We start from the raw sequence: 15,861 nt of genomic DNA on the forward strand, positions 1-15,861 counted from the left end.
TCCCTATGGTCTATGCTAAGCAAACGATCAATTTTAAAACAAATCTCTGAGGATGGTGGAGCAACTGCTTCATATTGTCCCACCCTGTGTGCGCTAGTAATTTGTAATTTTCAGTTGAACGGAAATCCAAATCATATCCAAATTAGTTGATTTTTAAACCTAAACATATTGCAAACAAGCTACGCGATTTTCATCGTAACCCTTTTCTTAAGCATTTTTTATATGGAGTTCTGCGTTCTTTCCGGACTGAACAATATAGAAAATTAAATATTATCAATGTTGCAAAGCTCAAGGGCGAATTTTCAAAAAGAAATGAAATTTTGTAGTAATATTTTTAAGATCATCGAAATTCCCTGACCCAGCTTAAAATTCCCTGACTTTCCCTGACTTTTCCAGGTTAAATAAAATTCCCTGACAATTCCAGGTTTTCCCTGACTTTTCCAGAAATCGACACCATGTGTACGTGCGTCAAACGCGTTTTGACCTGAAATCCCTCTGGCCAGTTGTCGCACTTACATCAATTTTCAGGGAGTGACAGAAAGCACGACAAGATTGAAACTTCTTTCATATGTAAAGTGACAAAAATGCACGGAGTTTTTTTTTAGGATTTTGTTGGATATTGAAATCGAATTTTGGGGATCTGTGAAGTTTAAAAGGTAAGGCATTGTGAGCTGCACAAAATGGCGTTCTTTTGGCACAAAATGCTTTAACGACAAGTTGGCACGACGGCGACGATTGTCGATAAATCATATTTTCAAAAAATCATATTTCAAAAGATACCGTTTTTGTCCAAAACAAAAAAAATTAAAAAAAAATGAATTGTTCTCATTATGACCTACAACTCTATTGAAGACACCAAATCGATCAGAAAATCACTTGCCGAGAAACAGATTCACGAACCATATTCTCTTATGGACAGCTGCTAAAATTGTTTGGACGAACCAAGGATGCAAAAAGCCAACTTTGGTTGTAGGAAAAGCCCCCTTGACTGTGTTTGTACAGAATGCTCTAACTGAAATCAGTGTAAGAACGGGCTTATCTTAGCACCAGGTTCCCGGCACCCGAACACGCCTACATCTCACCCTTGTCCTGAGTCCGTACGAGCGATACGCTAGAACACGCTTTAAGTGTTCGTTCCAGGCTATTTTCGTATAGAATGCTCCAACTGAAATTTTGATAAAAATGATTTCTTTGACAGGTTAAGGATTGGATCCATTTCCCATCCAAATAGTTGATTTTCACTATTTAAACAACTAATTTTGCAAAACTTTGCAGCAAACCCTGGTTCCTCGCTTCCTATTGCGTTATTAACTTCGTGAGTGAAACATTTAAAAGTCCAAAGTAAAAATTTGTAAGGATTTTTCTTTTTGTTCTACGACACAAGTACAAAGTTCTTTATTTTTTTGTAACAGAGGTTACCTCAAATATAATTTCCATGCTTCCAATAAACGATATTTAAGAGATAATTGATATAATAAATGTTAGTTATCTTTTTTTGTTGTCATTAGAACATAATTTACCACTAAATGCGCGGTTTAATCTACGAGTCAAGTTTTCTTCAACTTACGTCACTTAAAATGAAGGAAACAATAGCAAAAGGGGATAATATTCGGGAATAGCGCGGTGCATACTGCAATCTAGGGAGTTTGTTAGTTTTTTTTTACCGGTCGTTTTCATTCGCAGTCAGGTACAGCAGCGTGTCTGTTGGCCTTCCAACAGCTGGTTCGCGTTAGTTCTAGTGACTAAGAAATTATTGTGATCCGGTTGTGTGGCTTGAAAATTGTGGATTGGATTCTCTATCAACGCTGTAGACTCACTCTCGGCGATCGCATCCAAAGTCGTCCTCTTTACGGTCAATCTGAATGGTGCTTTCTCTTGAAGAGATTATTACACGCGGGCGGTCGGTTGTTCCATTGGTTAAGGTGTGTTTTTATTGCATCTCTGATATTGTCGCTCTAGCGCATCCAATTTTGATCAAAGACAATAGACAAAAAAGAACAATTCCTGATGAAAGTTGAACTACTGGGGGAAACGTTTTACTCATGTCCTTACACTTAGCTCACTTTTACAAACTTTTAATGCTCAAAATAAAGGCTTCTTTCATATTACTCATTCCCGTACACAGCTAGTCAAGTTATTTAATAAAAAAAAGAATGGAAAAACAAAACAAAAACAAATAACTCTCTCTTTCTCATTTTACGGGGTCAAACGCTATAAGACACAAATTACTTTCAACGGTTAAATTAGAATGGAATTTTCCTCTTCATTGCCAGCCTCGAGATTGAGCAACTCATTCAGATCGATGTAGTCACCGGTGACGGTGGTCGCGTTCCCTCCCGGATTTTTGTATGCCATGAGCTGACTCGTCGGATCGCCGCCAGCAGCAATACCTGCGGACTCTAGAAGACCTGGAAGCACACGCGCACAAGAAACGGTCGTTATTATGCAGGTTTAAACCCTAGACGAAGGTACGGATTTAACGAGTTAAAAGTATACATGAACCAAACAGAAAGTAAACGGAAATCACACACGCTGGCACACACACTCTCTCGTTTGCACATTTCATGGTGTCGATTTGTGAAAAATTTAGAGAAAATAGAAGTTGTCAGGAAAGTTTGAAAGGAATCGGTCTATTTGTCCAAAATATTTAGCAATTATTGAGGTAAATTTTGTGAGAATTGTCAAAAAAGGGCTGTCGATTTTTTTTCAAGATTTTTTTTTACGCTAGATACTTCAAAATAGATGAGTTTTGTAAAACCATCAAAAGTGATATACAAAATACAGTTTTGGCCAAAGTCCGGAAGATTAACAAAAGGGGCCGTTTTGCACGAAAAATTGCCATGTTATACATTTTAGAAAATCATTATCCGTTGTTGTAAAAAAGACATGTGTATAGCTTATCAAGCTACTGTGTTTCATATGTTTATAGGAGTTATTAAGTTATAGCCAAAAACAATTGAAAAAAAAATACAATTTCCAATTACAACCATCTCAGAAAGGGACAAGAGTTATCCAAATATTGAAATATTTCTATTATTGTTTTTTCTTTTTTTTTATCTACAACCTTCAAAAAATTTCTAGTGACTCTAGTGCATATTTTTTATTTTTCATTCGACGTCAATATTTCTAGAGCTATTGTGTTCCATATGTTTATATGACCTTCTTAAAAAAACTAAATTAAAAATGCATGTACAAATGCATGCATATTGAAAAAACGTACAGTCCAGACTCGATTATCCGAAGGCCTCGGAAAAATTTCACTTCGGATGATCGAATCACGAAAAAAAATACGCTAAAGTAAATTAAAAAATGTAAATCCAATATGGCAGCCAAAATGGCGGTGATGAAATATTGAAATTATTTAATAAGCAATCAACTATTCAAATTTGACTAAAATGGGGTCGCAAACTCGAATTTGATGTTTAAAACAAGGAAAAGAATGAAAAACGAAAAAACATTGCCTTTCCCTTTAACAATATTTTGAGTTTTAGTTAATTTTCGATGAAAGTTTTTATTTCCGTAAGATAAAACAAATCGGTAAAACTCAGATTTTTTTTAAAACAAATGATTGCAATGATTTTTTACTTTTTACAGTTATTTGTAAAATGCTAAAATTTTCACTGAATGCCGTTGCCTAATTGTCGATGCCTTTTTCTGGTCACAAGGTTCATGTAGCCTTTTTGGTTTTGAGGGTGTGACAGGGCTATATGAACAGGCAAAGCTGTTGCCAGAGATATTGTTTATATTACTTTTTTCACTATCACTATTATGACCACACAATTTTTTCTACAAAAAATGTCACAATTTGCACTTTATCAAACATATTTAAGGTAGGTTTTTAGGAGTGCTTTGAAAACACATAATAATCTAGAAAGTGGCGCCTTTTGAAATGTTGTATGTTTTCAAGGTACAGTCCAGACTCGATTATCCGAAGACTTTGGCAAAATTTCACTTCGGATAATCGAATCACAAAAATAGTAGTTTATGCAACAAGTTGCAAAAAGAGGATTTTTTCAGCACGAGTCGTACATTTATCCAACGAGGTTCACCAAGTTGGATAAATACGAAGAGTGCTGGAAAAATCAAGTTTTGCAACGAGTTCCATACAACATTTTTTGCAATTCCAAAAAACACACACTGAGTGAAATTTTATGTCAAATTTTCATGTATTTTTTCAATTAATCGTTTAAATCAAAAAAATGTTGAAAAGTGTTACTTTTCAGCATTTATTTTGAAAAGTGTTGCTATTCGATTCTGTTATTTTTGGTACAGAAAAGTAGGCTATTTTGTCGTTCAAGAATGACAGGAAAAGTAAGTAGTTTCACGACGGAATTGCAAAAAAAAATAATTCGTTGTCTTATTTTTGATTGTTGAGTTTTAATATGACCCTTAAGCTACTCTAAAGTGAATTAGAATTTTTAATCCAAGATGGCGGCCCAAATGGCAATGATGAAATATTGAAAAAATGCTTTTTTTTTATTTTACAAGCAATCAACGATTCAAATTTGACTAAAATGGGATCGCAGGATTCAAATTTGATGATTAAAGCAAGAAATAAAAAAGGAAACACAATTTCTTTGTTCGTATTTCGAATATCCTTCGAATAATCGAGTCTGGACTGTACGTTTAGATTTGGTGCATATTTATTTATTTTTAATAATTGTTATTAATTTATGAGTTAAAACAGAAATTATTGTTGAGAACATAGCAGTAAAATTAAATGCTTTTAAACGCCTCATAAACTTTTTGACGAAATAAAATTTGTAGTTTTTAGAGAATTTTCTAGATCAACTCTTAATGATTTGTTAGAGGTATAATTTTCTTTAATTTTTTTTTTCTAAAATCAAATAAAAAATTGTTTGAAGATGTTATCACAGACAATAGGAAAAATTTAACACTGTTTTTTTTAATTTCGTGCTTCCGGAAAATTTCATTTTTGTTACCTACAGAAGTCAGTCGAGGAAAAGTCAGATCTTTTTAAATTGAATTTTAACAGCCACTTTAACTATCGCACTAGACCGCTATATCATAGCCAAACAGACGTAAATCATTGATAATCGAAAATTCATCAAACACCCCGCACTAGAGCCATCTAGTTGTGAACGAATGTAGTTCCGCGCGAAAAGTATAGTAGTGCTCGTGTATACAGTTTGAAACAATTGGCAAACGCGTTTAAATGGGCTGTGGTGAGTTTCCGGTCATTCAAACATTCCGTTAAATTGTTGATTGACGGATTATGTTAGATGTTTACGTTTGTTTGTCTGTGAATCGAAATATCATGTAATATAGCGTGCAGTAATTAGGGTGACAGCGTTTGCAAAATAATCAGTCAAGAGAATAAAAATTAGATTGACAATCGACACCGGAAATTCTCGTTCAAAGTCAGACGCGCATTGTTTCACACCAGTTTTTTTTTTTTTTTTTTTTTTTTTTGTTGAGAGCCCAAATGACAGACAAACGACCATTCGATTTATTGTAAAAATTAGACGTTCATTGGAACCAGCATCCCGGCCGATGCACCAGTGGGTCTCGTGGCGCAGGGGTAGCGGCTTCGGCTGCCGATCCCGATGATGCTATGAGACGCGGGTTCGATTCCCGCCTTATCCACTGAGCTTCTATCGGATGGTGAAGTAAAACGTCGGTCCCGGTTTCTCCTGTCTCGTCAGAGGCGCTGGAGCAGAAATCCCACGTTAGAGGAAGGCCATGCCCCGGGGGGCGTAGTGCCAATAGTTTCGTTTTTTGGAACCAGCATGTTTGCAACAATGGAAAAAAGAGCGTTTTTGATTGTTTTTTTTTTTTTGGTTTTTTTTTTTTGCATTGAGTGAGAGGGATATATACCTGGATGAACTTTTTAACGCCAGTCTTGCCTTTTTGCGCGGTTTCCAATCCTAGCTAGAATACACATTTCATCACCACAATTCCCAGAGTTTTGCCTGCCATTAAGCATTAAGCACAACCAACCACAACAGAGAGACCACCACTTTCAACCACAGTTTTGCAACGTCGACAATTTAGACATTCCTGTGGAGAAAAGTCACAGTTTGATTATTCTGTAAGGGGAGGAGGCGGGCGTGAGTTTGTTAGTCAACGGCGAAATATATATTCAATATCAATATAAACAATATCTCACGGGGCAATTGTGACTCATTTGAAAGAAATTACAGTAAAATTATTGGCATCAAACTTTACTTTCGTTGAAAAAACGTTTCTCGAGAAAAGAATTGGACAAATAATAATGAGTGAAAATTAAAAACGTTAAAATTACTCCAATCGAATCGACTTTCCTGTGCGTCTTGCGGACACCATTCACAAAAAATCAGCTTAAAAAATAAAACGAACTCGACCCCGGAAAGGGCTCTGCTTACCTCCGCTGCCGTTGCTGGCCGAGTTTGACGAGGACACGCCGGCCGTAATTGCACCACCTCCTGCTCCTCCAACTGCGATATTTCTCTTTTGCGCGTCGGTCACGCTGGCCGCGTCGGGCAAGTTCATCGGGAAGTCGTACCCCAAGAGGTCCTCGTTTCCGGCAAAAAGCTAAAAGTGGGAAGAGCAGTTGAAAGAAAGTGGAGCACGTTTTTGGAAAAGAGGACCAACGATGCGAGTTTTACTCGAGCTTTTTTTTTTTGGCAGATTCCTCGGAAAATTACTTAAGTTATGAATCAACAGAAGATTAGTGATGGCATAGCTACCTTGTTCAGGGCATCCGTGTCAAATGCAGACGGTGCGAAATAAACTCTGCCAAACTGCGGACCGTTTCCGCCAGTCGTCTAAAATGCGTGTTCAATCATTTTGTTTTTTATGCGTTGTTTAGAACAGTTTTGGTACATTTTGTTTGATTTAAGGGTGGATTTTTTTTATTCATCAACGTGTGATTGTGTTTTCGATTCATCAGAAGTCATCAGTTGTGGCATCACAGTTGAGTTTTTTGTTTTTGGTAATTTTTGTTTTATGTTTTATTATTGTAGTTGTTTGTTTTTTGTTTATTTTTTTCAAAGGAATAAAAAGAAAAGCATCAAATTATCAGCAGTGCAAATTTACGAACCTTTAAAATAGGCAAAGCTGAAGTTTTAGACAAATCTACGTTTTCAAATATTTATTCCAAATTACTACGCGCGTTAAAATTTAAATGTTTTTATTCTTTCATATCAACGATATGCAGACCAAACAATTATTTTATCCGATGATATTTTAGTACTTTTTTGAAAATTAATTCGTTTTCCAAATCTAAAGAAACATGCTCTGGGGAAGCAAACTTAAAATTTTCAAATTATCAACATCAACAAGCAAACGCCCTAATCGGTCAGAAACTTACCCCGAGCAGCGTGTTGGCATCAAACTGGTATCCTTCGCCCTTCAGCAAATCCTTCAGCGAGTCCAAATCGGTCTGGACGGTGTCGATGTGATGTCCGTAATCGATGCTGAAAGTAGGGAAATTTCCAAGCGTTTGAACAACCAGAACTTACACCCTAGCACTTACATCGTGTTAAGTTTATTCATGTCACTGTCGTTGCTAACAAACCTGGCTAAGGTCCGTCCAGCTTTGTCCGACTCGTCCCCACCGTTCAGGTCGTCCTCATCGTCGACCTGCAGGTTGCTCTCGTGGCTTGGACCTGCGGCCTGCGTTTGGGGCTGTTGCTGTTGCTGCTGCTGCTGTTGAAGCAGCTGCTGCTGGCGGCCCTTCATCTCATTGATGTTCACATTCGGATTGTAGAATCCGCCATCAAAGTTGAACCCAACGCCCAGCATCGGTGATTCCTTCTCCATCTGGCTGTCGTTGTCGTCGAACAGATCGCTCGGCACCTGGTCATTCACGATAAAGTCGTTCATGCCGTACCCGATGGACGTGGTCGGTATGGAGTCCGTCACAAAGTTGCCCATCCCGGAGGGACCTGCCGCACTGGTGCCGGACTGCTCGTTTGACGAAATGGTCTTGCCGACGCCGACGTGGTGCATCTTCTTGCCACTGCTTGACTCGGCATGCTTGTTGTTCGCCAACAGACTCTTCTGGGCCTTGTGAATAGCGCCATTCTTCTTTATCTTCAACAGGCTTTCACCCTTGGAAACTGCCTTCTGCTGCTGTTGTTGTTGTTGTTGCTGCTGCTGCTGTTGCATTTGTTTGAGTTGTTCCTGCTTTTGCATCTCCTTGATGACCATGGGCGTGACCAACATGTCCGAGTCGTGGTACAGCTGGGACGTTCCCGCCTCGAACTCCTCCACGTGATCAACCAGATAGCCCTCATCGTCGTACGAGCCGTCGTCGACGACGTTGCCGCCTTCCTCCTCCTGTGGTCCGGTCATGCGTCGCGTACGGTCCACGTGCTCACGCTTGATGGCGATCTGCTCCTGCTGGCCGCCGTAATACGACATCGGGCTGGTCACCTCCTCGATGACCTCGTTGACACTGTCCGACCGGTACGGCGACTGTTGCGCTATCGAAATTGGGGACGTAACTTCCGGAACCTCGGATGTCCTACGGTGATTATGAAGTGCGATCAAGTAATTGAAAGTACCGCTAGTTGGTAAAAATTAGAGATGTGTGTTGGGTTGTTTTAAACATTGCAGTGTTAACAGTACTGCTGACAGCGGATTTTATGATTTTTGTGAGAACAGGAACGAACTAAAAAACCACTCAAAAAAATTATAGCAATCCAATCAGAGTATGAAAACAAGTAATTTTTGTTTTTTTTTGTTTATCAAGGGGGACACAACAAGCGGAGGATTCATGTTAACATAATAAGAAGGAGCAACGTCTACTCGAAGGCTATACAGATGCAATGAGAAGACAGCGTTACCTGGCCGATTCTTTCGAGTCTTTTGACTTTTCGCTCCTAACTTTACCGTTACCCGCCGTCGGTTTTTCTTTCTTGTTTTTACTCTGCGACCTAGAAGCATGTACAGTACATATCAATACCATCAATAAACCCAGGTTTCGTATCAGCATTAGCTGCAAAAATCATTAAACGCCAGCAACAAACAAAAACGAAATCCACGAAACCCTGCTCTCTCTATGTTAATCATCAAACCAAGCTGACCCAACCACCCGATACTCACAACAAGTCCTGTTCGTTCTCAAAGGCAACCTCTTCGAGCACCTCGCCCAACTCCTGAATCGTGGCGCCCTCCCCGCCGGTCTTCTTTACCTTCGCCGGCGTCGTCGGCGGCGCGTCGTTTATCATCAGCTGGAACCGACGCTTGTTGTTGCCATTGCCGTTCATCGAACCCAGCCCACCGCGGGACGGCTGCACGATCGTGACCAAAAACTGAATCAACTTGTTCACAATCTGCTGCTGCTTCATGTGCTTCTGGCGCAGGATGGCAATCTCACGCCACAGCGCTTCGTTCTCCTGCTTCATGGTGGAGAAGCGCGAGTCCAGCGAGTCCTGCCGGCCGCGCATGTTCTTCATCTCGGACAGCACCCGGTTGACGGCCTCCACCTTGGTGGAACTTTTGTCGTCCTGCTGCTGTTGCTGTTGTTGCTGCTGCTGTTGCTTCGAGTTGGCAATCTTGCGCTTGATGTGCTCCAGCAGGTACGGGTGGTCCTTCTGGAAGCACGGATGCGTAAACTCCATCTCGTCCTTGTCGAACCGCAGGCCACCGTTGTCGATCGATGTGATCTTGTGGAAACCGTCTGGAAGGGAAGGAGATTTTGTTATTTTAGTATCGCGCAAAACAAAGAGGTCAAACTACTTACACATGTTCAGCTGGCGAATAAAGCTGGCCATGTTGTTATGTTTGTAATTTAGCGGCAGCAGCTCTTTGGCGAACTGTGCCTGATTCTGAATGATGAAACTCCTGCCATCCTGGAAAACAAAATTGATTCTAGTCAATTGTTCCTACAGTTTTCAATATTTAGTAAATAAATTAGTTTAATTTTGAGACCTAAAGGCCGAATTCAAATAAATATTTTCTTTTACGATGTTATCATTTTTATGGAAAATAAAATGAACGGTTTTGTAAAAATATCAAAATTTCAGTTCTCAGCTAGCACAGTTATCATGACCGAAATCTCATCTCCCAATTGTCACTGCCCTTCTCTCCGTAGCGAAATTCTTGACAAAAAGAACTGCCGGTATCTAGACATTCTCTTTTTCTCTCTCATTCCCTGATTCCTCAACAGAGCGTAGCAACAAAAGCCGCAAAGAAAAACAACGCTGTTTTACGGAACGTTATCACAATCTTCCTGCTTGCGGTTTTTTGAGAAAACAAAAGAATCATCGACGAGGGAGCGTGAAATACGAAAAGAGTAGGAGTGATAGAAAGCGAATGCTCTTGCTGACAAGCACGACATACACGAAGATAACTCACAAGCTATAGTGGTCGCTATATCCTCTGATATTTTGATGCTGGAATCATCAAATGATTGTTTTTTTCTATCATTCATTTACATATTCATGACTTTCAACCTCTTTTACCCTTTTATACGCCGTTTTGATTTTTGTAGGTTAGAAAGAAGTGCACAATTTACATGGACTTGGCCCATTTTGATGCGGTCGTCGATTTTGTTCGGGGCAAATCATCGAAAATCAACGAAGATCATAGGTCCTATTCCCGTACTTGCAGAATTCTGCAATTCCGCACAAAATTGGATCACCCAGATTTTATATGAAGATTTTCAGAAAAGTGATTTTTTTTTTCATTTTCCGGGCAAATTTTACCGTTTATTTCTGGAGTTTTTTTTTAAAAAAAAAGGTCCAATAAACCAAAATTTCAGTTTTTGCTTTTTGGGTGTTTTTTATACCCCTGACTCAAGGTGGTTTCAAAAACACCCAAAAAGAAAAATCTGGAAATTTGGTTTACAGTCATCCCACATATTCGGAACACCCACAAATTTGGAACACTTTTGTGGTAATTTGTCAATAAGATGCAAAATGCAACTTTTCTGTCGTCCCTGCTATTTTTAGGACCTTTATTTGGACATTCTCTTGCTATTTCACTAGTAAAAATAGTACTTTTTGAACAAAAACCCTCATTTCAAGACTATTTTATCCAGAGCAGCAAAACACTGCCTCCAAATTGCCTGTTCCAAATTGCCTGTTCCATGATTTATTGTGCCTCCCACAATTGTGGAACACCTGAATTTATTTGATACTTTCACAAAAAAAAATATCAGTCCATGTTCAAAATATCGCTAGGCTTGATTTTTTTTTTGGTTTCAGAGTGTGAAGTCATTTTTTTGTAAAAATTATGTACTTCTGGAGAGAAAAAGAAAGTTTGTTTACATCGTAAGAAAAAAGTGTTCCGAATTTGTGGATTTCAAGGGTCAATGTTTTTCTTTAAAAACTTGATATAAAACGTAAAGCAAATCATTATGTTCAATTATCGATTTTCTATGATTTGTTGAACATTGGCAGATCTGTAAACTGTTCCGAATATGAGGGATGACTGTATTGGACCTTTTTTTTAAAAAAAAAACTCCAGAATTTTTCCAAAAAACGAACGTTAACGAAAACTTTTTTAAACATATTCTTACCAGCCAGCAATGGAGGAATCATCAACAATAGAAAATCTTTGAACGTTCATCAAGGGGAAAAAAAATCCGAGAGGAACATGGCTCTCCTCTCTCGTGGACGAAGATCGATAAAAGGAATCTAAAAAATCATCATCTTGATTATCCAGCGGAACATCTTTTCTACTACTACACTTGCAAGTGTAACGTCACACATCGAAAAATTACTGGACACTTTTTATAGATGAACAATGTGTGTAAACAAAACAAAATAAATGACAAGGAAATTCAAAAAAAAAAATCATCAGCAGATTGATTTCCTTTGTAGAAGATCGCGAGCGATTCTCTTTTGCATGATTTTTCTCCTCTCTCTTTTGTTGGTGAAGAAAACTCGCAGGCGATTTTTTTTTATTATTCCATTAGGGTGGAATCAAAACTTGATTTCTTAAACAACACATTTGAATGTCCTTAACAACTCTCTGAAAGACAGTATTGTGCTTCAAGTTCAAGAGAGACATTTCGAAATACCTACTCGGTAAAAATTATATTTTTTGCCAAAACTGCCAAGATAAGCGGAAACTTTCGAAAACTTTATTATATTTGAGGAATTGGGGTGCAATTTAACTAATTGATGTCTTCTGAACATTGCTTCATAAAGATTTTACGTAAGGTTAATCAAAATATAAGAACAATCATGTTTGTTTTGTATTTCATAGTTCCTTTGGCAATACTGGCAGAAAATGTGAATTTCACTGATAATTTCAATACACTACTCTGACTCTTTTTTGTGACGCACTTCCCATGGCTATATTTCTACGATATTAGTTTATAAAATAATAAAACATGAATTTTGTAAATTCAATTCAATTCAATTCAATTAGTTTTTATTAGTAAATAATCAATTCACAATTTCGTAATTCTTATAACCTAATAGAGTTTTGGAGTTCCTTTCAACTATGTTTGAACTATAATTCATTTTGATGTAATTGGATATTCTAACAATGGATTTGGCAAGAGAAGGAAAAATTAAAAAAAAAACCTTCTAGATTTACTAAGGAAAAGGATAGAAATAGAAAAGCTTAAAACTAAATCACAGTATGTTTTGTCCATTGACGTCGAAAAACTTCGCTGCACAAGGCAGCTTATCCGTTGTAGATGTACTTCATCATCAGCTCACTGAGAGCTTGGAATTGTTCTGCCTTGTTCCGGCAGGCACGGAAGCGCGTGAGCATCTCTCCAGCAAGAGCGAAAACTCGGGAAGCGTGAAGAGGTCATCTCCGGTGACGTCTGCTTGTCCCGGTGAAGTACCGCTCCCAGAAGCGGCTACTCTAGCGTACGAACCTCCCCAACCGGGAGGGAACGCTGGGTTGGTCGATGGAACCGCTCCGCCGCCAGCTGCTGCAGCGTTCGAGCTCGATGTCTTTGGATGTTGGCGGGACGCTGGCGCTTTCTTCTTCTTGTCCTGCTCCTCGATGTACTTTTTCCGCGCGGCACAGCCACGGAAATTCGCCGTGTGGTTTCCACCACAGTTCGCACACTTGACGCGCGCTTTGTGCTGCTGGGCGTTTTCCCCCAGCTGGTCTTTCCGCGGAAGATTGCACCTTTCGGTGAAGTGGGTCTCACCGCACTTTACGCACCGGGGTGGAAGATTGCAATTTCTGGAACCGTGTCCGAATTTCTGACAGCGGTGGCATTGAGCTGCGTCGGCCGGATTCTTCGTATAGAATCGCCACGTAACAAAGAAGCCGTCCAGTGCTTTGATCCGCCGTAGGTCCTGGATTTTGACGGACCCGCGATCGAAGTACAGGAGGTACAAGGTGTACGTACCTGTCACCGTAGTCGATTTTGAGAGCACCTTCATCTCTCGAGGCTTTACCTTGACGCCCGTCAGGTGTTCTTCCAGGTCGGAGATCGGGCGGTCCGGATATCCCTGAAGGACGATCTTCACTGGGACCTTCTCTGCAGGATCAAATGTGAAGAATTTGAAGTTTCGCAACTTCAACTTCTTCACCACCAAGTCGAAATGCAGCTTCTTGTGGGTAATCACTTGCACAGAAGTTTTGCTGATTTTGAGACAATATTGAGTCCCTCAAGCAACTCGTCAACATCGTCAGCCAACGTATCCAAAACAAAAATTGGAGGTGGACGTCGTTCCTTCGGAGAGTTACACTTTTTCTGCTTTCTTGCTTGCGCGCAAGTTCATCATCGTCATCGTCGTCGCTAGCACTGCTGCTGTCACTGGCGGTGTTGTTTTCTTCTCCACTCAGCATCTCAAATTCGTTGCTGGTGGGAACGTTGGAAGTGGTTGTTGTCGTAGTGCTGGTGGACTGCTGCTGCTGCTGCTGCTGGCCGGAAGTGCTTCCGGATGCCCGGGTCGATTGTCTCGTCCGTACTGGGGACTCACGTGGACGGTATGACACGTGTAAAAACGATGGATCGGTGACGTCACTGGGCACGCTCCCGTGCGCGATGGCGGTCGATGCGGCGTTGGTGTGTTTACCTTTCTGCACTCTGCCGGTAGATGAACTTCGCGGGTTTTTTCGAGGCCGCACTCGAACTGCCACGGCCACGGCCGGCCCTTGGCATGCTGGAGCAGCAAACTCGCGGGTAAACACGGTTAATTACGGCGAAAAAATCGAAAAGTTTGAGGAGCTCCGAACAGTTGACTGTTGCTGGCTGGTGTTGCCAGTCCCGATGCCTTTGTAAATTCAAAAATGACAAAATGCAACTTTCCGCGTAGTAATTTCCATGCAAATTTGATTCGCTTTGCGCCAATCGTGGGCTCAACCAATCGCTCCAAAATTTTGGGAGATTGTTTGGGATCCCAATAAGGGACCTAAAAAATGTGTTGCTGATTGGGTTTTTATCATTTTCTATTTTACCATATAGCTTCCATCCCTGGTACCAGCCTATAACAATGAAAAAATAATGAAGCAAAAAGTTATAAAATATTTAAATTCCATTTAATTTTTTATATTGAAAATAATGTTTGCATTCAAAAATAAGTATTTCCATTTTCTAAATTTGTATTTTTTTTATTTTATGTAATTTTTTAATTTAATTAATTTTTGTGTTTTTTTATATTTTTGTTCTCAAATTTTAAAATTTTTGAATATTTAAATTTTAAAATGTATTTTTTTACTAATTTGGCAAAACCCACTTTCCAATCACAGATGTGAACTTTAAGCACCTAATATAAATGGTCCTATCTAAACTTGCTTTAAACTTTCCGAGATTAAAAGATTTTTATCTTATATTACAATAAAAATTTCCTTGTTTTTGATTCTAACTATATTTTAGTTTTTTTTTTTTATAAATATAATACACTTTACTAAAACAAAAATCTGATAATACAATATCTATCAGTTCAATGGTATACGTAACAAAATCATGATCAAATCCAACGCGTAACGACGCCACGCGCAGAGGCTTGTCTCTGGTCCTTTATAAAAACAACTGCCAAAAATGAACCGAAAATTTGTGATAAGAAAAATTAGGTGCACTTTGTGCTAATTTGGAAGACAGTGAGTACAGAGATAATAACTAAGAAAATCTTATTAATGTTTTGTGCTCTTCAGAGCTAATTTGACTGTTTGGGACAGAATATGGATTTCAAAAAAGGCAATATTAAAAAATACTTTAAAAAAGCTTATAACTCTGATTAAATGTTTTCGAAAAGACGTAACTGTTGTTTTGTTACTAATTTATTATTTTTTTTCGATTTTAAATTTACATTAGAATAAATTTTATTCTAATGTAAATTTAAAATCGAAAAAAAAATTAGTAGCAAAACAACAGTTACGTCCTTTCGAAAACACCCACAAACACAACACAACAAGCAAAAAAGCCGTCGTCATTGGTGTCATCGTGACGTAGTGACGACGGGAAACAAAACCCGAAAAACCACCCAAACCAGCCAAAAACCTGGAAAATTCCTCTTCCGCAACCGGGAAAACCACTTTCCCAACATTTTTGGCACCATTTTGCACAAGTTTTCCCGAAAAAAATCGCCCCCGACGGATCGAACATTTTCTACGCAAAAACAGACGTCGGCCATTTTTATTTGCTGCCTTCGTCGACCAAATTCACGACGGGCTCGCTCGACGACGTCGGATTTTCTTACCGTGCTCCAGGAGATCAGATCGTTCGTTTCCGGATCCTCTACCAGCCGCCAGAGCTTGGCCAGGAAGGCCGGAACACCGGCACCTGTTTCACTGAACGTGTGCATCACGGGTGCGCCTAGTTTTTCTACGGTTTTGAAATATTGTTCTCTGTACGGTGCAAAATGAAAAATTCCACTTTTTTTTCTCCTCTCACTTTAACACACTGGTGCGATTTAATTTACGCGACTTGACTCGAACGTGTTCTCTCACAGACTGCCAGACGAAAACAAAATGCGTTTGACAGCTGACGAG

The 15,861-nt window shown here is 39.3% G+C and overlaps 1 protein-coding gene across 7 annotated transcripts; it reads right to left on the reverse strand.

The window, feature by feature from the left end:
- Positions 1–1,394: 1,394 nt before the first annotated feature.
- Positions 1,395–15,846, reverse strand: LOC6040557 (heat shock factor protein). 7 transcript variants are annotated; one of them, XR_005277724.1, is made up of 10 exons: positions 15,570–15,846; positions 9,692–9,800; positions 9,052–9,628; positions 8,793–8,882; positions 7,478–8,470; positions 7,313–7,418; positions 6,690–6,767; positions 6,366–6,534; positions 5,839–6,021; positions 2,338–2,408 (listed from the first exon to the last, which is right to left on the reverse strand). XR_005277724.1 is itself a non-coding variant. In XM_038257361.1 (9 exons), exons 1-9 carry the CDS (start codon positions 15,672–15,674, stop codon positions 2,239–2,241), a joined length of 2,355 nt encoding a protein of 784 aa, XP_038113289.1. In that variant the 5' UTR covers positions 15,675–15,846; the 3' UTR covers positions 1,395–2,238. The 7 variants fall into 7 exon arrangements, 6 of the variants coding, with proteins under 6 accessions (XP_038113289.1, XP_038113288.1, XP_038113292.1 ...); XM_038257361.1 differs by lacking the exon at positions 5,839–6,021 and having other exon boundaries at positions 1,395–2,408; positions 7,520–8,470; XM_038257360.1 differs by lacking the exon at positions 5,839–6,021 and having other exon boundaries at positions 1,395–2,408.
- Between the last annotated feature and the right edge of the window lie 15 nt (positions 15,847–15,861).

Source organism: Culex quinquefasciatus, chromosome 2, assembly GCF_015732765.1.
Source record: "Culex quinquefasciatus strain JHB chromosome 2, VPISU_Cqui_1.0_pri_paternal, whole genome shotgun sequence".
In the NCBI taxonomy this organism is placed as follows: Eukaryota; Metazoa; Arthropoda; class Insecta; order Diptera; family Culicidae; genus Culex; species Culex quinquefasciatus.

What these genes read in the sequence shown, in the direction of transcription:
- LOC6040557 (XM_038257360.1), bottom strand. Translation starts at nt 15,674, where the DNA reads ATGCACACGTTCAGTGAAACAGGTGCCGGTGTTCCGGCCTTCCTGGCC. An exon ending in ATGAATAAACTTAACACGAT is followed by an intron (nt 7,419 to 7,477) that starts GTAAGTGCTAGG and finishes CCCTACTTTCAG; the next exon opens with CATCGATTACGGACATCACA. An exon ending in ATGCCAACACGCTGCTCGGG is followed by an intron (nt 6,768 to 7,312) that starts GTAAGTTTCTGA and finishes CACGCATTTTAG; the next exon opens with ACGACTGGCGGAAACGGTCC.